The sequence below is a fragment of the Oncorhynchus kisutch genome, linkage group LG15 (genome assembly GCF_002021735.2).
Source record: "Oncorhynchus kisutch isolate 150728-3 linkage group LG15, Okis_V2, whole genome shotgun sequence".
NCBI classification, from domain to species: Eukaryota; Metazoa; Chordata; class Actinopteri; order Salmoniformes; family Salmonidae; genus Oncorhynchus; species Oncorhynchus kisutch.
The window spans coordinates 54,945,367-54,968,001 of NC_034188.2; the positions used below are offsets into that span (position 1 = coordinate 54,945,367).

General features: G+C 43.5%; 2 protein-coding genes across 3 annotated transcripts; both read right to left on the reverse strand.

Moving 5' to 3' along the window:
• Window positions 1–121: 121 nt before the first annotated feature.
• On the reverse strand, window positions 122–4,613 carry LOC116353624 (EF-hand calcium-binding domain-containing protein 5-like). 2 transcript variants are annotated; one of them, XM_031790569.1, is made up of 8 exons: window positions 4,508–4,613; window positions 3,762–3,996; window positions 3,358–3,510; window positions 3,046–3,152; window positions 2,504–2,772; window positions 2,026–2,264; window positions 1,622–1,718; window positions 122–578 (listed from the first exon to the last, which is right to left on the reverse strand). In XM_031790569.1, exons 1-8 carry the CDS (start codon window positions 4,534–4,536, stop codon window positions 478–480), a joined length of 1,230 nt encoding a protein of 409 aa, XP_031646429.1. In that variant the 5' UTR covers window positions 4,537–4,613; the 3' UTR covers window positions 122–477. The 2 variants fall into 2 exon arrangements, with proteins under 2 accessions (XP_031646429.1, XP_031646428.1); XM_031790568.1 differs by lacking the exon at window positions 122–578 and having other exon boundaries at window positions 1,184–1,718.
• Window positions 4,614–5,633: 1,020 nt separating this feature from the next.
• On the reverse strand, window positions 5,634–13,553 carry LOC116353623 (EF-hand calcium-binding domain-containing protein 5-like). Its single transcript, XM_031790567.1, has 10 exons — window positions 13,312–13,553; window positions 12,886–13,203; window positions 10,456–10,612; window positions 9,117–9,168; window positions 8,411–8,487; window positions 8,082–8,273; window positions 7,473–7,572; window positions 6,572–6,907; window positions 6,075–6,268; window positions 5,634–5,851 (listed from the first exon to the last, which is right to left on the reverse strand). Exons 1-10 carry the CDS (start codon window positions 13,515–13,517, stop codon window positions 5,660–5,662), a joined length of 1,824 nt encoding a protein of 607 aa, XP_031646427.1. The 5' UTR covers window positions 13,518–13,553; the 3' UTR covers window positions 5,634–5,659.
• Window positions 13,554–22,635: the final 9,082 nt, after the last annotated feature.

A 22,635-nucleotide genomic window follows, 5' to 3' on the forward strand; every position in this document is an offset into this window, starting at 1 on the left:
GAAATAAAAGCTGAAATAAATAATTCTCTCTACTATTATTCTGACATTTCACATTCTTAAAATAAAGTGGTGATCCTAACTGACCTAAGACAGGGAATTGTTACTCGGAATAACTGTCAGGAATTGTGTAAAAACTGAGTTGAAATGTAATTGGCTAAGGTGTATGTAAACCTCCGACTTCAACTGTATATCCTACAACCTGTCACTTTTTATGTAGAAACCCACCTCAACCACTCCAGTACCCCTGCAAATTGAATAAGGTACAAGCACTGACATGTATATACTTGTATTCTCATGTTTCTAACTCACATCATTGTTCTCGTGTGGGTTTTTAATTCAAACTTCTTTTTTTAAATGTTCTGTTATCTATATCATCTCTGCATTGTTGGGAAAGACCTCTCAAGGAAAGCATTTCACTGTTCTGTTTTATGCCTGTTGTATCCTGTGTACGTGGTGAATAAACTTTCAAACTTGAATCTAGTAGGAACAGATAGACAAACAGATGGATACCCAGTCATACAGGTCCTCCAGTGGTAATGATCCATGTTGCCCCAACTCCCTCCTTTCAACTCCTGAAACTGAAGAAGAACCAGCTTTAAATATCACTTAAAAGCCCTCCACTTCGTGGATACAATGCATGGATTGGATACAACACAGACACATTCCCCTTTGATTTGATTGATTTTATTTTTATTTCACAGTTATTTAACTAAGGTGGCAAAACAGGCTGCCTAAGTATGATTCCCAAATCACAGACAATGATAGACAGCTGTCCCTGGTTGAGAACCATACCCGGCCAAAACATAGAAACAGAAAATATAGAAATAAAGAAACTAGAATGCCCACCCTAGTCACACCCTGGCCTAACCAAAATAGAGAATAAAAACCTCTCTATGGCCAGGGCATGACATTGGTTTTGTTTATGTTACAGGTCTTTCAGGTGTCAACCTGGACTCAGGGGTAGACATAACTCAAATGATTATGATATGTTGCGTTTGGTATGGTATGTATTCATTTGGAGATGTCCATCATCCATTTCGTATGATATGTTATGAATTACAATTCATATGATATGTTCCATATTACAATTCGTATGATATGTTACAAATTGCAATTGTTGTGGCTAACATTAGCTAGGTGGCTAACGCTAACTTTAGCTAGGCTTAGGGTTAGGGGTTAACGTTAGGGTTAGGAGTCAGGTTAGGCGTTAGGGGAAGGGTTGGCTAACATGCTAAGTAGATGCAAAGTAGTTAAAAAGTAGTGAGTAGTTGCAAAGTTGCTAATTAGCTAAAATGCTAAAGTTGTCAGTGATGAGATGTGAACAAGCAACCCTGACCGATCACCTTCTTATATAACCATACCAAAAGTAACATATCAAACTAATTTGAGTGTCCTGGATTTTAATTTACTATGTTATGTCTGGTCTATGAGACGAGGTTGCAGGTGTAGGGTGAACCGGTGAAGTTGCCTCTAGATGCTGATCTGGGGTCCGTTTTGAATTTCCCCCAGTGATGGTTAACGCTAGTATCAGGGTAGGGGAAGCTGATCCTAGATTTGTATCTATGGGAAACTTCACCCCGGAGTGTGTCTGTCAGAGGTGGATTCATTTCCATAGGCATACCTGCTATGCAGCTGTGGACCAACTCCCTGTCCACTGTCACTGCCCTGGCTAAGGGTTCAAACCTGGCCAGCCTGTAGCCCAGGTCAGTGCTCAGCATCTGATGTGAAAGGTCAAAGGTAATTGGAAGTCAAAAGAGATACATATCCTCATTATGTATCAAGTAGGCCTACTAAAAACACATTGGTCATGTTTGAGATCAATTACATTGCAGTCGGCTACTGCAAACTGACTGATCTCCAAATCCCCTTTCATGATAAATAACTACTCATTATTATTTTTAGATCAGTCAGTCTGCTCCGCTGGTGATCTGCGATGAAGCAAAATGTATGCTCTCGGAATAGGACCATTGTCTTCCATTATGAAAATAGAGACAAGCTTGTATTCAAACCTAGTGAAATTCTCACCATCTTCATTTGGTCCCAATTGTCTGTATGGACAGAACCCTCCCTCTCAGGGTACAGCAGTAGAAGCACCGCCTTCACGACTTGACTGACATGGAAGTGGTGAGATGCATCCTGGGAGCTCTGGAGCGCCGCTACAATTGATTGGTCCAATCCGGACACACAGCGGACACGCAAGTGCTCCAGCATGAAACATAGGAACAAGATGGACGCCCGCCGCTCCCCTCCCAGGCCCTTCGCCTCTGTAGAAGAGAAATATTGTCTTAAATTAGCACAGACTTAATAGGCCAATTTCTTGGCATGTCTTGGTCATTTAACTTTTGTGGATTTTGCGGATGGCAATTGGTTACATGAAAAACTGCAGGACCGTATGTAATATGGACTGTATGTATGACTTAGAACCAATAATAATCAGTATGGTCCTATTATACTCTGGTTTGGCCTCTTAGCTTTCCCCGTTCCCTAACACCATGCCTCTCACCCAGCAGTGTGTGTTGCCTGCTCGGCCCAGTGCTTTCTCTGTGCAGCTGAACGCAGGCAGCCTGCAGTGCCTTCCCTGCAGACGACAGGTCCCGGCGCTCGTGGGGCTGCAGCCCCCTCTGGTGGCCCGATGAGAGGGTTTCTAACTCCATGTCCACCACCCCCAGGGCCCACCCAGCTGAGTCCCTCACAGGGAGCACCAGTCTGTACGCCCCAAACACGACATAGTGCCCAGCCTGGGAGGTGTCACAGCACTGGAACAGGTAGTCTCTGGAACAGAGGGTGGATCTACATTAGCCTGGTCCCAGATCTGTTTGGGCTGTCTTGCCAACTCCTATGGTCATTGTCTTGTTTGGTATACGCAGCAGAAACAGATCTAGGATCAGGCTAGTACCTCATGTGGACTCTGGAGGATAAATAGCACAGCAGTTCCATAGACTGTCATAGGCTGGTAGATCAATGTGTCATTAGAGTAGGTTGGACATTGCATTGCAGTACTAGCAAAGCCATACATTGCAGACTAAAACAGGTCCAATGATTTACCTGGGGATGTGATCTGAGCGCCGTAAGGAAGGAGGAGGGGAGAGCCAATGGGAGCGACGAGAACCTCCCTCCATCACCATCATCTTCCTCAGAGAGCAGTCACTGCCCTGCAAAGGCTGCTCATTAGCCGACTTAAAGTTGGTTTGATATCTTGTTCGGAAACCTCTGTGTAGCTGAATTTGAACAGTTAGGGCGTGTGGCTAAGCTAATGCTGCGTTGAGATATCTGTTTCAATGGTTTATTTGGTGTATGAGTGCTGTGTACAGAACGTAGCCTACAGAGGTTTGATGTCACCGCCTTCTCTTCAGTTACCTGTCCGTCTGAAGGCTCCATCAGATAGGTGGTGATACTGTGAACGGCAGAGACTCTGCTGTGTAGCCAGAGTGAGGCGCTCTCCACAATGTGCAGTATGCTGCAGCGAGTCACCACATGCTGGAGAGCTCTGCTGAATTCACTGCTCACACCCTGGGCAAAAATGGGATATTATTACTGAGTCAAAGCTAATGAATGGTGATTTTAGGATAGTTACTTTTTTTGAATACTCCTTGAGCGTTATAGAAGTATCGCCCTGGGTTTTACACTGCACAATACAGCCATTCTAGCCAGGTCCCAGATCTGTTTGGGCTATCTTGCTAACTCCTATGGTCATTGTCAGCCAAATGTTGGTAAGTTGGTAAGACAGCAGAAACAGATCTGGGAGCAGCCATTCCTCTCACCTGGTAGAAGTCTATCTCATGGCGTGAGAACAGGTGTGTGTCGTTTGAATCTCGGAGTGTGTCGAGACCCAGCACCCCAATAGCTCGTCCCTGCTCTCGGGGGTCCAATATGGGAATGGCGATAAACGAGCCATAACACTGTGAAGAGGCTCGAGACTCGTCGAAAAGGTAGACCCCTCCGTGAGCGCCCACTCTGGGCACGTGCACTGGACTACAGCTCTCTATGGCTGAGAAACTACAGCAGGGAGCAACAGTAAAAGAGACAAGTCAGAGATCCTATAATGGGAGAGAGAGAAGATAGCTACAATAACGGGCAACAAGGCTCTGAAAGAATTTCCTGCGCTCCCAAATACCATAAGAAACTGCAGCACTTCAGATCTGCCTATAGTTGAAACTGAAATGGTGTTAGTGAGGGAGGGAGGGAGGGAGGGAGGGAGGGAGGGAGGGAGGGAGGGAGGGAGGGACTGAGTGAGTGAGTGAGTGAGTGAGTGAGTGAGTGAGTGAGTGAGTGAGTGAGTGAGTGAGGGAGTGAGGGAGTGAGTGAGACCATAGAGGGACAACAGGGTTAGAGGGGATGGTTTAAAGGCCAAAACGACTAGTCCAACAAATAACATAGACGCGAGCTGCCGCTGACATGTTGCTAAGACGGTTACACTAAAGGCTAAATTGATCGACTGATTGTGTGATTGATTGATTGATTGATTGACGTGTCGCTAACAAGGGCAGAGCTATCTCCTGACACTGACCTGACAGGGGCCTGGTGTGGCTGGAGCATCTTGTTGAGGACCAGACGGGCATCCTCAGTAGTACAGGCCACGTAACGCAGCCTAGAGCCCCCTTCCTCCAGCAGGGCTACAGAGACACTCAACAGCTTCCCCTCCGCATTCACCTCTGCATCCTGCCACACACAGACAAGCGTGGCTTCAAATCACATTGATTTCATAAAGCCTATTTTTAGGTCAGCAGTTGCCACAAAATGCTTTACAGTAACAAAGTGCTATACTGTGATCAGCTGGACAAACTACACAAACTGTCTTCGAACAAATCCACATTCACCATAAGAGTCTAAGAAGAAATTAAGCAATATAGAACCAAAAAGGGTTCAACGGCACGCTTATGACCAAAAGGATAAAAAGATGATCTCTATAGAACCACAAATCACCGAAGCAACTTATTTTAAGCGGTATACATATTATACAATCATTATTCAATAGTACCTATTTCCGACTGTTGACTATTGTTTTATGCTTCTGTAAGCTACTGACCAGCCATTTGGTTAAAGTGAAACTACAGTAATGTTGTCATGTCTGAAATGTAAGGTGTTGTTCCACTATTCTACACGTGTCAGACTCACTCTGAGCACGGCACTAAACACAGACCCATAAACAGGCTCCATCTGGGCTGCACCTCTTTGGGCTGCTCTCCCAATCTCCTGCAGCCAGGCCTGCCTGGTAGCCCCTCTACCCCTGTCCTTGCCCCCTCGCAGGGCTGCCCGCTCCTGCAGGTAGACCAGGAGCTCCTGGAAGGCCCAGACTCCTGAGCCCTCCTCTGGAGGCAGCTCCACCAGGAAAGCCCTCAGTAAGGCCTGGAATTGTCCCAGAGAGAGGACAGAGCAGCTGGAGAGAGGTGGCTCACCATGCTGCCAGGCTTGAACAGGGCGGGGGGCATAAGAGAGATTGTGTGGTTAAGGTTGTATGAAATGGACAGCTAACGTCTTCACAGCACACACAGGTGGTGGACTTAATCATCACCCATAGCACAGCAACTACTTTAAGAGAGACTAGCTGTGGGGACAGCAGATGAACATTACAACCCGATTAGAGGTAGTTCTCATTGTAATGTGGTTGTAATGACGTCATTTCAGCCGGTTTTGCTTGCGGGTGGGTCTACTATGTTGGTTAGCCCCCACAGCCAAGTCCCTGTGACCTCTGACCTCTCTGTAAGGCCCCTTCCTCTGCTCCATCCTTGTACAGACTTAGCTCTCGCTCCACCTCCTCTCTGTCCACAGCTCCTCTGCCCTCGCTGTCCCAGGAGAGGAAAAGAGACAACACCTCCTTTGACCTCCTGGTTTCTTCTTTCTGCTCGTTACACTAAAGACAACATAGTAACCTTCATTATTTTAATTCGACACAGCCCATAAGGCCTAAGTACACAGTTGGACACAGTTTACAGGATAGAAATAGAAGACCGGGGAAAGACCTTCAGACCATGGCTTTTGCACAGCACAGTACAGCACACTAGTCATTCCATTTCTACGGGCCACAGACAGCTCCTTCACCGTCTCCTCCTCGTCTCTCTTAAATCTCTTATCACCTGCTGCAGCCGGCGCAGTCTCTCGCTCTCTTTCTCTCTGTAGCCAGCTTTGATGTGTTCAGCCAGGCTGTCCACCATAGCGCCACTGGATGCTCTGCCCAGGAAGCTGAGCACAAGCTGCAGGAACTGCCCTCGGCTCACCGTCTGACTGTCATAGGCACACATGGTCCAGCGTGACCCAGGATCCTCTGCTTCTGTAAGGGACATTATTTCAGAGCTTTTTGTTTCCCGAACTGTATCTAAAGTCTCCGTTGTAGTCTTATGCTCTGTGTCTTCTCAAATGTACACCTCAAACAAAAGAGAAGCCCGAACACTGCTCTTGCTCGTATCACATTATTTATTCAAGCTTACAGGTAAGCCTCTTGCTCTGACTAAAGTGATACGAGCAAGAGCAATGTGCAGGTTTCTCTTTCCTTTTCTCTTTCCAAGTTATCACATTATGTGTTAGTTCCTTTTAAAATGCAAATGTAAACATCCAAGGAATTCAACACACTCACCTTCAGGTAGGGGACCAGACTCCATGACAACACATAGCTCTTCTATGTCCAGCGCTGGGGTGTCTGACCCTGTCCCCTTCGTGACCTCTTCTATGTTCCCCCAGTCCTCTGGAGGTTCTGGGCTGTTTATGGCAGTTTGGTGCCCCAGCTCCAGGCTCTCCGTGGGGGTAACCCTGTTCCCCTCTCCCTTCCTCTCTTCTCCCCCCTTTATCTCATGGCATGAATGCGGCATGTCTCCCTGTCCAGCATCACATGGCATACAGGTCTTCTCTGTGTCCATGGCTACAGGACTTCCAAGGAGACCACAAGTCATGTGATTGTGTCCCTGTAACGGCCCTGTAGAGCAATTGTGGTTGTTGCTGTTATTGTTGTTGTTGTTGTTGTTGATGACTACTGATTCTCCAATGAGTATTGTTTTACTAGCTTAGATTTGAACATTCAAGCTGAAGTACGGTAACAATGACATGTCTATGTCCCCTCTGTCAGTAAGCATACGCTTTTCAACGTGAAGGCAGTACGTCATTAATTCCACAACTTGTCCACTAGATGGACTAGAGCTACACGGACATATTGGGACAACGTCATTACATTGTAGTATATCAGGTGAGTTTTGTAGATATTCAGAACCATTAACTCGTGATTGTTACTCTGCAGGCCTTATGCGACCATCAATGTGTGTGTGTGTGTGTGTTGTGTGTGTGTGTGTGTGTGTGTGTGTGTGTGTGTGTGTGTGTGTGTGTGTGTGTGTGTGTGTGTGTGTGTGTGTGTGTGTGTGTGTGTGTGTGTGTGTGTGTGTGGTGTGTGTGTGTGTGTGTGTGTGTGTGTATTTGTATGTGTATGAATGCATTCTAGCATGTGTACGTGCGTGCGTGCGTACGTGTGTGTGTGTATGTTTACTCACAGTGGTTAGGATCATGCATGGACTCCTGTGTGCTCTCATTCTGATCATGGTAGAAACTCAGCAGAAGGACCAACACTCTCTGTCTGTCCAGACACCCAGTCTAAACCAACAAATAGATTCTTTCATCAGATCTCAAAGCACTTTTATAATGTTAAATGACTTCCTCCATCAATCCTGATGGGATTCTCTGCGATAATTTCATCACAAGCTACAATCCGTTATGCAGTAGAAAGATGTGACGAGCTAATGGGGAATGGAGTTTTTTTTAAAGTGTGTTAATGGAGGTGGTTAGGCATGGTTCAGTCAGTTTTATAAAAAAAAAAATATAATATTTCATCTTTATTTTACCAGGTAGGCTAGATGAGAACAAGTTCTCATTTATAACTGTGACCTGGACAAGATAAAGCAAGCATTGCGACACAAACAACAACACAGAGTTACACATGGAATAAACAAACGTACAGTCAATAACACAATAGGAAAAAAAAGAAAGTCTATATACAGTGTGTGCAAATGGCGTGAGGCAATAATTAGGTCATAGTAGCAAAGTAATTACAATTTATCAGATTAACACTGGAGTGATAGATGAGCAGATGAGCAGTCAGTCACCTTAGCACAGTCACAGTGGGAGAAGGCCTGAGAGAGCGTCTCTGTCCACAGCCTCAAATTCTCAGCACTGCCGTGTTCCCGGCTACACAGGGAGAGATGATCCAGAAACAGCTGGAACTGCTCCTCAGAGAGCCCTGAGACATACTGGGACACATACTGGGACACATACTGGGACACATACTGGGACACATACTGGGACACGGACGGACGGACAGAAAGACAGACAGAGATTAAAATAACAGAAGATAAATACTGAGCACTGCTCCGCCTATAGAAATCACAAACGAGGGGGAAGATAAAAAAAAATATTTTAAAAAAGCATTTCTCACATGGACAAATTGGTCTTGCTGTAGTGAGTCAGGTGTGCCGGAATCATTGGTGTTCAGGTCCCAGGCCAACTGATCATCTGAAAAAGAATCACTCTTAAATACAGAGGCAGGATCTTGATTTTCATCACTCTTTTGTTGCTGAGAATATGCAGATGAGCTTCGTGATTTACATAAATTCCCTGAAAACCCTCACAAACACACAGTTAGATTAACAGTATTGCACTTTTCATGCCGTGTGATATTAGCTAGCTAATAGCTTATCCACCGATCAAGCAACATTATCGACTAAATGTTAAAATCATGTTGCTGCAGGATTGTATATTGCTGCCACAGCAGTGGTCAAAGTAACCCATTCTTGCAGTCAATGACCAAAAGCGCCCTCTTTGGCCTCATGAGTGGAATGTTATTCATATTTTTTATAATTTTTATCATTAATAACATTTTTTAAATTTTTTAAATAAAAATCCCATCTGTCTTTTTCAAACAGTTTTATATCTGACATGGTAAAGGGGTCTTATTTTTGTAAGCCCATAACCATGTGTGTGAGGTGTATACTTTTGTTTCAAAGTAGATTTGATTAAGACTACCAAGAATCACTCTGTGTGGCCCTGATTTAGCCCACTGAAAGTAAAAGGTTAAGCTCCTACACCTGTACACTGGTCCTAATGCCTGAACATCTACAAACTGCATCATGACCAGAACATACCTGAACTTTTGGAATGAAGGAGTTCCTTGAAGCTGAGTAGAGCATTCTGCACCTGCAACATAGCCATGTGTTAGTGGGCTTACAGATGTCAAACACACTCTTAGAAAAAACGGAACCTAAAGGGGTTCTTCGGCTGTCCCTATAGGAGCACCCTGTGAAGAACCCTTGTTGGTTCCAGGTATAACCTTTTTTTTCCCCGTTTAAAGGGTTCTACATGGAACCCAAAATGGTTCTACCTGGAACCAAAAAGGGTTATTCTATGGGATTGTTCCTCACAAATGTAAATGACATGAATTGACTTATATTTTTCGTACTGTTTGATGTTAGTTGAGTGAATTGGATTAAAACACAGAGAAAGATTGCTTGTCTCCTCTGTTCCCTTTTGTACAGTACATCTCTGAGTTCCGCCCTGCTCCCAGTCCCTGTCACAGATCCAAACACAGAACAGCTTTAATTAAAAGCTGGGTTCTCTGTAGTCTTATTGTCTGTCTTGACGTTAAACCCCCAAAGCATTTATCCCCACCATTAATCCTAATCCCATTTTCTCTTACTCTCTCCAATCCACTAATCCATACGGAGGTAGATAGCTAGCTCAGATCAACACTGAGGTGCAATGTACAAGTCTGTACTGTACTGGTCTGATATACACAATGAATAGGGTCAGGAGGTCTTCCTGACTACAGGAAAACTCTGGATCCTTTATGGTCAGGTAAAAACTCCTGGACCTCATCATACAACACCCTACCTTGAGGCTCTTTGTATTCCTCATATGTCAACCCCTCCTCGCTTTATAAGTGTGGTCTTCTCCTACCAGGTACAGAGAGAGGGTGTGGCCTGTTCCTACCAGGTACAGAGAGAGGGTGTGGTCTGTCCCTACCAGGTACAGAGAGAGGGTGTGGTCTGTCCCTACCAGGTACAGAGAGAGGGTGTGGCCTGTTCCTACCAGGTACAGAGAGAGGGTGTGGCCTGTTCCTACCAGGTACAGAGAGAGGGTGTGGCCTGTTCCTACCAGGTACAGAGAGAGGGTGTGGCCTGTTCCTACCAGGTACAGAGAGAGGGTGTGGCCTGTTCCTACCAGGTACAGAGAGAGGGTGTGGTCTGTCCCTACCAGGTACAGAGAGAGGGTGTGGTCTGTTCCTACCAGGTACAAAGAGAGGGTGTGTTCTGTTCCTACCAGGTACAGAGAGAGGGTGTGGTCTGTCCCTACCAGGTACAGAGAGAGGGTGTGGTCTGATCCTACCAGGTACAGAGAGAGGGTGTGGTCTGATCCTACCAGGTACAAAGAGAGGGTGTGATCTGATCCTACCAGGTACAGAGAGAGGGTGTGGTCTGTTCCTACCAGGTACAGAGAGAGGGTGTGGTCGGCTTGGAGCCTCCAGTCAGTGAAGTGTAGTGCCAGACACTCCCTCCGTCTCTCCACGGTACGCCTCTGGATCTCCTCTCCCCTTTCCAGCTCCACCCTGCACTGCCCCACCTGCCTCTTCAGCTCAGACAAGCTGGGACAATATAGGACAAATGGGAAGGGTTAAACATGGGTTAAATAAGGACGTTTGCAAAATGGTATATTTTTCTCTGGACTTTGAACAGATATCCATTCAATTCCTACAATATTGCTCCGAAACAATTTATTTGGATAGTCCATCTGTAGATGCTCTACAGACTATTAGTAACATTTCAACTAACTAGCTACAAACCCTAACCCTAACCTTAACCCTTATCCTATCCCTAAACCTAACCTTAACCCTTACCTTTATTCTAAACCTAACCCTAACCCTAACCTTAACCCTTATCCTATCCCTAAACCTAACCTTAACCCTTACCTTTATTCTAAACCTAACCCTAACCCTAACCTTAACCCTTATCCTATCCCTAAACCTAACCTTAACCCTTACCTTTATTCTAAACCTAACCTTAACCCTTACCTTTATTCTAAACCTAACCCTAACCCTAACCTTAACCCTTATCCTATCCCTAAACCTAACCTTAACCCTTACCTTTATTCTAAACCTAACCCTAACCTTAACCCTTGTCCTATCCCTAAACTTAACCTTAACCCTTACCTTTATTCTAAACCTAACCCTAACCCTAACCTTAACCCTTATCCTATCCCTAAACCTAACCTTAACCCTTACCTTTTTTCTAAACCTAACCCTAACTGTAACCTTAGCAAGCAGTTGCTTATCAACAGATAGTTTGTTGATAGTATGACCATCTGTAGAGCATCTACAGATGGACTATCCAGACTATCCAAATAAAGTGTGACCTATTGCTCTGCCGCTGATAGAACTGATGAAATACTGTGTATTTTGTTTTGGTTTCTTGTTGACGGAGGATACAGTAGGATACAGCCTTCATCAGTGGTGTAAAGTACTTAAGTAAAAAATACTTTTAAATACTACTTCAGTAGTTTTTTGGGGGTATCTGTACTTTACTATTTATATATTTGACAACTTTTACTTTTACATTCCTAAAGAAAAGTATGTACTTTTTACTCCTTACATTTTCTCTGACACACAAAAGTACTCGTTACATTTTGAATGCTTAGCAGGACAGGAAAATTGTCTAATTCACGCACTTATCAAGAGAACATCCCTGGTCATCCCTACTGCCTCTGATCTGGAGGACTCATTAAACATACATGAATTTTGTCTGAGTGTTGAACTGTGACCCTGGATCTCCGTCAATTAAAAAAAAAACAAGAAAATTGTGTAGTCTGGTTTGCTTAATATAAGACATTTTAAATGATTTATATTTTTACTTTTGATACGTAAGTACATTTAAAACCAAATACTTTTAGACTTTTACTCAAGTAGTATTTTACTGGGTGACTTTCACTTTTTCTTGAGTCCTTTTCTATTAAGGTGTCTTTACTTTTGCTCAAGTATGACAATTAGATGCTTTTTCCACCACTAAGCTTCATCATGGTCTTTAGAGTGCTTACTAATGAAAATGTTGTATAATCATCAGTCTTCAATTGTTCATTCTCTCTGTTTCTGTGTGTGAGAGCGAGCGTAACCAAATGAGGGGTATCGTAAATGTTTATTATTATTGAATAATGGTGTGCCAGATTATTTGAGACATGAGAGAAATAGGTACTTCAGTACTTCTGGTGGGATGAGAGCAGCCTCATGGGCTATGAAAATCATTGAGCCAAGGCATGAGGATAAAGGCACATGGAGGCCCAGATACATTATATGTTCCACCATCAACAATCTCCACCAGCATATTGCTATTCTATAAAATACAATTACCAATTTAATGAAATGGGGTATAAGACTTAGGTTTGGTTCTTCTTTAGGGTAGAGTAGCATCCTAACCAAGCCTGCACTGATGGAGGAGGAGCAATACGGTTTGGGGGGAGATGCCATCAATCATTCTGTCATTACTCCATACACAATCACCTCTCCCCACTCCTCTCTCTTCCTCCCCTTCACTTTGGTATTGTGCCCCATCTGTGATTTTCTCTCCCTCTCCCCCCCCCCCTCCCCCCTCTCTCTCTCTCTCTCTCTCTCTCTCTCTCTCTCTCTCTCTCTCTCTCTCTCTCTCGCTCTCTCTCTCTCTCTCGCTCTCTCTCTCTCTCTCTCTCTCTCTCTCTCTCTCTCTCTCTCTTTCTTTCTCCCCCCCCCCCCTCTCTCTCTCTCTCTCTCTCTCTCTCTCTCTCTCTCTCTCTTTCTCTCCCTCTCTCTCTCTCTCTCTCTCTCTCTCTCTCTCTCTCGCTACCTCTCTCTCTCTCTCTCTCTCTCTCTCAGGGGTGATGAATATATCCCACCGGCTGCATGGTGCATGTAGCAGTTGCAGAGTGAACTCCAGCCCCAGGCGGTACTGGGCTGCCTCTGCCTCTTCTCGGTCAGAAAGGAGGGGGATGGAATTGAGAGGGGGATGAAGAGAGGGGGCAGAGGAGGACCTTATCAAGCAATGGCCCAGATAAAGCAGGGGACTGAAGGGAGATGAACCCACTTCAACCTCACGCCTCCTCCTTTCCCCTTCTTCTCCCTCTCCCTCAGTCTCTCCCCTCCGCTCTGCCTCTCTAAGGAGCTGCCCGACACATGGTACCAGAGACGGTAAGACCTTCTCCAGCAGGTAAATCCTGCAAAGACAGAGCAGAGCACACATTCATGAATGATACATGGTAGAGGTAATTTTCTTGCTAAATGAGCTACATCAGATTGGGGAATGGGGAGATGAATGCTCTAACCTAGAATCCATGGATTGTTCTCCATCCTGACTGAGCCAGTACTGGGTAAGAGGGTCAGTCAAGGCCCACGACCCTTGGGTCAGTTGAACTTTGCGGACACACTCCCTGTGGGAGTCCAGTCTGCGCCCCAGCTTTGACGCTCGGCTGACGATCTGTCTCTCCAGAGTGCTCTCCCACCCCTCTCTGTCCTCCTGAGACCCTTTCATTTGTATCCCCCCTTTCCCTCCTCAGATAGAGGATAGAGGGTCTGCTGTAAAATGTACAAATGAGGAGAAAACTAGGGCAACTGATCTGATTGGTGGGTATCTTTGACAGAAAGGGGGGTGGAGCTTGTAGGCTATTAATTTTCTCTGAGACAGAAGGTATTAAAGATAGGTATTTACGGTTGTTTTTTCTTAGATTGTTACAGATATGTATGTGCAATACAATATTTATATTCAACACAAAAAAAAAAAAATGTCAAAAGACTAAATTATGCATAATAAACTACCCTAAGAAATATGATCAATTTATGGAAAACACACAAATAACCCCCTGACCAAGACTAAAATGTATTCATGTTTTCTGTTCATTACCTTTTCCCTTTGCCTTCTGTATCAGACTCCTTGTTTACCTTTTCACGTTCTACTTCTGTGCGAAACGGAGTGACAACATTCCAATCCTCCCCTTTCTCTCCCCTTGAGTACAATTCCCAAAGGATGGAGGCAATGCAGGCAGTCAATAAACAGCCCTGTGGAAATGAATCTCTGCACCTCAAATCTCGATCTACCCCTGTAACCAACAACACCCTCCCCAGTGTGTGTAAGGGTGGGGTCTGCTGGTTGCAAGGCACAGGTCTCTGTTTGATGGTCACTAAGGGAAGGAGAAAGATCACTTGTTGTAAATGAGAGGATGCAAAAGGAGGGAGGGAGGGGCCACAGCCACTGAAACATGACCTCATCGCTCAGCTCAGCTCACTGCTGAGCAGTGTGTGTTTCATATGATAGGTTCCCTCCCTTTTATTTTGACAGTTAATTGGGAGGCCTTTTCACAATAGAGTCTACAATGGAGTCTACAATGGAGTCTACTTGGGAAAATACATTGGCGCCTTTAAATGTTCTTGTGTTTTCTTTTCCCATTTCTTCCCCTCGGTTGCGTACAAGAGGAAGTGCAGGCTAGGTCATGGTATTTGGTACGTGACAGAAGTCACATTTCCTTTTCAAACCAATATTCTGTCAAATGACCTGAAACTCTCTCTGCATAAAAGCTCCCTGAAAAGCTTTAAAAATCCTTCTGAAAGAGCTACAGTGCCTTCAGAAAAGTATTCATCCACATTGTGTTGTGTTACAGCCTGAATTCAATGGGATAGATTTCTGTTTTCTCACTCATCTGCACACAATACCCTGTAATGACAAAGTGAAAACAAGTATTCACACCCCCTTGCTGTGACACAATTGAGCTCAGGTGCATCCAATTTCCTTCGAATATCCGTCTCTACAACTTGATTGGAGTCCACCTGTGGCCAATTCAATTGTTTGGACATGATTTAGAATGAACCACACCTCTCTACATAAGGTCTCACAGTTGACAGTGCATGTCAGAGGTGGAAGTTTTGGAGGATGACGGAGAGTGATGTGGAGCTTGAACATAATGGTGGTTGAGTCAAGGAGAATTGGACTATTGTCCAAAAGAATGGAAAACGCAGCACAGGAGCATACAGTGCTGAGAATGTATTTACGTGTCTTGTAGGATTGCGGTTTATTCATGAGGAGCAGCTGATCGGATTACCAATCTTGAAGAATCCATTTAAGCTATCCAAACTGGTGGAGAGAGTGCTGGGTAAAGTGAAAGCTGTGAGGATTACGGGAGGCGCGTTTTTTTCAGATCTTTTTGTACTTCTGACGATCATAAGGAAAGTGTGTTGCGTCTCACCCGAAGGTTTGACGTGTCGTGTGTGTCTCTTTCGGGAACAAGGCAGCCCTCAAGGGGGTAATATCTGGCGTCTCGTGGGAAGTCGATGTTACAGAGATTAAAAATGTTCCTGGAGTGATTGATGCATGTCAGATGATTCGTGTGGTGAATGAAGAAAAAGTGAAGTCTGTTCTTTTGTTTTTTTGATATAGAGTCTCTCCCTACTCAAGTGCGGTTGGGGTATATAAACTACCGAGTCAGAGCATTTATCCCAAGACCAATCATTGTAAAGCTTTTGGACATGTTTCAGGTGTGTGCAGAAGGGAGAAGCTGAGATGTCCAAGTAGTAGAAATGTAATGTCGTGTTATATACAGTTGAAGTCGGAAGTTTACATACACCTTGGCCAAATACATTTAAACTCAGTTTTCACAATTCCTGGCATTTAATCCTAGTACAAATTCCCTGTCTCAGGTCAGTTAGGATCACCACTTTATTTTTAGAATGTGAAAAGTCAGAATAACAATAGACAGAATGAGTTCTTTCAGCTTTTATTTCTTTCACCACATTCCCATTGAGTCAGAAGTTTACATACCCTCAATTAGTATTTGGTAGCATTGCCTTTAAATTGTTTAACTTGGGTCAAACGTTTTGGGTAGCCTTCCACAAGTTTCCCACAGTAAGTTGGGAGAATTTTGGCCCATTCCTCCTGATAGAGCTTGTGTAACTCAATCAGGTTTGTATGCCTCCTTGCTAGCACATGCTTTTTCAGTTCTGCCCACAAATATTCTATAGGATTGAGGTCAGGGCTTTGTGATGGCCACTCCAATACCTTGATTATGTAGTCCTTAAGCCATTTTGCCACAACTTCGGAAGTATGCTTGGGGTCATTGTCCATTTGGAAGGCCCATTTGCGACCAAGCTTTAACTTCTTGAGATGTTGCTTCAATATATCCACATAATTGTCCTGCCTCATGATGCCATCTATTTTGTGAAGTGCACCAGTCCCTCCTGCAGCAAAGCACCCCGACAACATGATGCTGCCATCCCCGTGCTTCACGGTTGGGATGGTATTCTTCGGCTTGCAAGCCTCACCCTTTTTCCTCCAAACATAAGGATGGTCATTATGGCCAAACAACATCTTCACAATGTTCTTTGCTGTTGTTCTGGGATTGATTTGCACTTTTCACACCAAAGTACGTTCATCTCTAGGAGACAGAACGCGTCTCCTTCCTGAGCGGTATGACGGTTGTGTGGTCTCATGGTGTTTATACTTGCGTACCTTTGTTTGTACAGATGAACGTGGAACCTTGGTGATTAATGGCACTACCAAGTTGGAGAGGAAGTCAAGGAAAATAGATACAGTTGGGGGGGGGGGGAGTATTTAGTCAGCCACCAATTGTGCAAGTCATCCCACTTAAAAAGATGAGAGAGGCCTGTAATTTTCATCATAGGTACACTTCAACTATGACAGACAAAATGAGAAAGAAAATCCAGAAAATCAAATTTTTATGAATTTATTAGCAAATTATGGTGGAAAATAAGTATTTGGTCAGCTACAAACAAGCAAGATTTCTGGCTCTCACAGACCTGTACTACTTTAAGAGGCTCCTCTGTCCTCCACTCGTTACCTGTATTAATGACACCTGTTTGAACTTGTTATCAGTATAAAAGACACCTGTCCACAACCTCAAACAGTCACACTCCAAACTCCACTATGGCCAAGACCAAAGAGCTGTCAAAGGACACCAGAAACAAAATTGTAGACCTGCACCGGGCTGGGAAGACTGAATCTGCAACAGGTAAGCAGCTTGGTTTGAAGAAATCAACTGTGGGAGCAATTATTAGGAAATGGAAGACATACAAGACTACTTATCTCCCTCGATCTGGGGCTCCACGCAAGATCTCACCCCGTGGGGTCAAAATGATCACAAGAACGGTGAGCAAAAAATCCCAGAACCACACGGGGGGACCTCGTGAATGACCTGCAGAGAGCTGGGACCAAAGTAACAAAGCCTACCATCAGTAACACACTACGCCGCCAGAGACTCAAATCCTGCAGTGCCAGACGTGTCCCCCTGCTTAAGCCAGTACATGTCCAGGCCCGTCTGAAGTTTGTTAGAGAGCATTTGGATGATCCAGAAGAAGATTGGGAGAATGTCATATGGTCAGATGAAACCAAAATATAACTTTTTGGTAGAAACTCAACTTGTCGTGTTTGGAGGACAAAGAATGCTGAGTTGCATCCAAAGAACACCATACTTACTGTGAAGCATGGGGGTGGAAACATCATGCTTTGGGGCTGTTTTTCTGCAAAGGGACCAGGACGACTGATCCGTGTAAAGGAAAGAATGAATGGGGCCATGTATCATGAGATTTTGAGTGAAAACCTCCTTCAATCAGCAAGGGCATTGAAGATTAAACATGGCTGGGTCTTTCAGCATGACAATGATCCCAAACACACCGCCCGGGCAACGAAGGAGTGGCTTCGTAAGAAGCATTTCAAGGTCCTGTAGTGGCCTAGCCAGTCTCCAGATCTCAACCCCATAGAAAATCTTTGGAGGGAGTTGAAAGACCCTGTTGCCCAGCAACAGCCCCAAAACATCACTGCTCTAGAGGAGATCTGCATGGAGGAATGGGCCAAAATACCAGCAACAGTGTGTGAAAACCTTGTGAAGACTTACAGAAAATGTTTGACCTCTGTCATTGCCAAGAAAGGGTATATAACAAAGTATTGAGATAAACTTTTGTTATTGACCAAATACTTATTTTCCACCATAATTTGCAACAATGTGATTTTCTGGATTTTTCTTTCTCATTTTGTCTGTCATAGTTGAAGTGTACCTATGATGAAAATTACAGGCCTCTCTCATCTTTTAAGTGGGAGAACTTGCACAATTGGTGGCTGACTAAATACTTTTTTGCCCCACTGTAATTGTGGATGCGGCGAAGTGATTACTTGGACTGGCCCTAGAGCCTGAGAAGGAAAATATGGAGATTTGAAGGAAGGAAGTGGGAATTTTGTTTTTGTCAATGTACTATTTTTATTTGGGTGGATTAAGTTAGTTTCCCTATCACCTATGATCTTTATTTTTTTCAAATGTTCAACCCCATCCAGTTGGTGGTGGTGATACACCTTTTGGGGTTGTAGTCCGCCATAAAACCCACAGAAAAAGAAAAAAAATCTTAGTGTGCTGCTACGGCGAGAGATGTATGCGAGACGTCTGCGGGAAGGTCATATAAGGAATCATGGAACAACAACTGGAATATAAAATTTGATTTGATATTTGGACAGGGACACAGAAACATGGTTTTCTGAGGAGGAATGGAAGCGTAAAAAGAGGAAGAGGAAGTTGAATAGAATGAGAAAAGCAGGGGTTGGATTTAAATCCGAGGAAAATGCCAATAAAAATGGAGATAGGGTATCGAAGATGATTGGTGTCAAGTTCAAACAGAGTGATAACTGCGTGAATTGGACTATTTTCCTGTGCTGTTAATCATTCGAAATGTAACGAGGACTGTTGGGTGTCAAGGAAGATGTATGGAGTAAAAAGTACAATATTTTCTTAAGGAATGTGGTGAAGTAAAAGTTGTCAAAAATATAAATAGGAAGGTTCCCAAGTGGCGCAGCAGTCTAAGGCACTGCATCTCAGTGCTAGAAGCGTCACTACAGACCGTGGTTCAATCCCAGGCTGTATCACAACAGGCCCTGAACGGGAATCCCATAGGGCGGTGCACAACTGGCTGGGGTAGGCCATCATTGTAAACTGACTTGCCTAGTTAAATAAAATAAAAAAGTACAGATGCCCCCCAAAAAAGACTTCAGTAATACTTTAAAGTATTTTTACTTAAGTACTTTAGACCACTGGAAATTAGTTGGGTGTAGATGAAACAGTGACGGTAACCTGTAGTGGACTTGTGATATTTGCTTCTGTTTCTTCAGCCCAGAGGGAGCAGGCACTCCGTGTCACGTAACTTCAGGATCTGTTTCTTGCTTTGCTCTTATGAACTGGGCACCATTGAAAGGAGTGATTTCTGGGGTAGCCTTAAGTGTGGAGGGAGAGCAATTGAATTTGAAAATTCCTGGTGTTTGTGACACCCACTGTTTGGAGTCACTGTCAGTCCTTTTGAGTCAGAGTCTCTACCAGACAAAGTCATGTTAGTATATATCAGTTATCCACTACGTTTTTTCAGGTGCAACATTTATGTTCGTGTCGCAGCAGTGTGTAGGACGAAGATTCCAAGATGTGAGAAGTGTGCAGGAGGGCATGGGATAGAGGATTGAGTAGTTCCGGTGGATAAAATCGTGTGTCAACTGTAGGGGTAACCATGTTGCTGGGGATCGGAAGTGTCTGGTGGGAGAGAGGCAGGTTGAAGTGGCCATAGTCAGATTAGTGCAGAAGGTGTTGTATGGTGAGGCAGTGAAGAAAGTAGAGGAGGATGGGGTAAAGGGTGAGGGATCCTAGTGAGAAAAAGGCACATGACAGCACTCCTGGAGTTTGCAAAAAGGCACGTTACAAACTTCTTACGGCTAGGTGTTCGGCTAGCGGAACCTTCACAAGTGCAATACACCACATTAAAGCTTAAGTTCTTGTTAATCTATCCATCGTGTCCAATTTAAAAAAGGGTTTACAGCAAAAGCACACCATATGATTATGTTAGGTCAGAGCCTAGTCACAAAAACACAAAACACACACAGCCATTTTTCAGCCAAAGAGAGGAGTCACAAAAAGCAGAAATAGAGATAAAATGAATCACTAACCTTTGATGATCTTCATCAGATGGCACTCATAGGACTTCATGTTACACAATACATGTTTGTTTTGTTCAATAAAGTTCATATTTATATCCAAAAATCTCAGTTTACATTGGCGCTTTATGGTCAGTAATGTTGTGCCTCGAAAACATCCGGCGAATTTTCAGAGAGCCACATCAATTTACAGAAATACTCATAATAAACTTTGATAAAAGATACAAGTATTATGCACAGAATTATAGACATACTTTTCCTTAATGCAACCGCTATCAGTTTTCAAAAAAGCTTGACCTACGGAAGAAGCAAACCATGCAATAATCTGAGTACGGCACTCGGACACAAAAACAAGCCATGCAGATACCCGCCATGTTGTGGAGTCAGTAAAAGTCATGAATTAGCATTATAAATATTCCCTTACCTTTGATGATCTTCATCTGAATGCACTCCCAGGAATCCCAGTTCCACAATAATGTTTGTTTTGTTCGATAAAGTCCATAATTTATGTCCAAATACCTCCTTTTGTTAGCGCGTTTGGTAAACAAATCCAAACTCACGAGGTGGCGGCAAGTCCAGGTGAAAGTTCAGATGAAAAGTTCAACAAGTTATATTACAGTTTGTAGAAACATGTCAAACGATGTATAGAATCAATCTTTAGGATGTTTTTAACATAAATCTTCAATAATGTTCCAACCGGAGAATTTCTTTGTCTTTAGAATTGCAATGGAACGCAGGTCGCTCTCACGTGTGCACGCGTGATCAGCTCATGCCACTCTGGCACACCTCTGGTTGAATCAGCTCTCATTCCCCCCTCCTTCACAGTAGAAGCCTCAAACAATGTTCTAAAGACTGTTGACATCTAGTGGAAGCCTTAGGAAGTGCAATATGACCCCATAGACACTGTATATTTGATAGGTAATGAGTTGGAAAACTACAAACCTCAGATTTCCCACTTCCTGGTTGGATCTTTCTCAGGTTTTCGCCTGCCATATCAGTTCTGTTATCCTCACAGACATCATTCAAACAGTTTTAGAAACGTCAGTGTGTTTCATATCCAATACTACTAATAATATGTATATCCTAGCATCTGGGCCTGAGTAGCAGAAAGTTTACTCTGGGCACGCTTTTAATCCGAACGTGAAAATGCTGCCCCCTATCCCAAACAGGTTTTAAAGACTCTGAGATCATAACGCAAAAAATTATGTAGTCTAATGAGACAAATTCAACTCTTTGGCATGAATACAAAGCCCTATGTCTGGAGAAAACCAGACACAGCTCATCACCCGTCTAACACCATCCCTACCGTGAAGCATGGTGTTGGCAGTATCAGGCTATGGGGATGCTTTTCAGCAGCAGGGACTGGGATATTGATAAGGATAGAGGGAACCATGAATGGAGCCAAATACAGGCAAATCCTTGATGAGAACCTGCTTCAGAGTGCAAATGACCTTAGACTGGAGTGAAGATTTACATTCCAACAGGACAATGACCCCAAGCATACAGTAAAAAAATAACTACTGGAATGGCTTCAGAACAAGAATGTGAAAGTCCTTGAGTGGCTCAGCCAATGTCCAGACTTGAATCCCATTGAAAATCTGTGGAAAGACTTGAAGATTTCTGTTCAGCACTGCTCCCCATCTAATTTGAGAAAATCTGAAAGGAAGAAAATCCTCAAATCCAGATGTGCAAGGCTGATACAGACATACCCAAGACAATTCAAATCTGTAATCGCCGCCAAAGGTGCTTCTACAAAGTTTTGACTAAGGGGTTTAAATATTTATGTAAATTATATATTTCTGTATTTCATTTTCAATAAATTTGCAAAAATGTCTAAAAACATGTTTTCACTTTGTCATCATCTGTGTGTAGAAAGATATATATTTAATATATTTTGAATTAAGGCTGTAACACAAAAAAAATCAAGGGGTATGAATACTTTTGGAAGGCACTGTACATTTACAGTGCCCACTAACTATCCAGTGGGCACAGATGTCAGTTCAACATCTAGTTTTGAGTTACATTTGGTTGAGTTGTCAACTAATGTAAAACCCCCCCAAAAAATTACCATGTCATTGGATTTAGGTTAAAAGTGGTGAAAAAAAATACTAAAATTCCTTGTTGATTACTTTTTTACAAATCCAATCTGTTTTCCACGTTGATTCAACGTCATCACATTGAGTGTATTGGTTTTAATTACGTTGAAACAACGTTGGTTCAACCAGTTTGTTCCAGATGGTATTGCCTTTTCATATCCATTAAAGTTCACTCAGCTGCATATTGTTTAAACCATAGACTTGTGTAATTAGCTATATTTGGTGCGAGGAGCCTCATGTCAAAACGTAATTTTCAAACGTGTAGGACCGCATTATTTTCTTCCACCCTTGCCTGATTGAGTCCAGAATGGTTTTGCTGCGTTCATAACAAGTGGGAAACTTGGAATATACTACTTCTATTTGTTAATTTTGAGAATGGGATTGTTGTGTGCATTCACATTTTATTTATTTTTATTTTATTTCACCTTTATTTAACCAGGTAGGCTAGTTGAGAACAAGTTCTCATTTGCAACTGCGACCTGGCCAAGATAAAGCATAGCAGTGTGAGCAGACAACAAAGAGTTACACATGGAGTAAACAATTAACAAGTCAATAACACAGTAGAAACCAAAGGGGGAGTCTATATACAA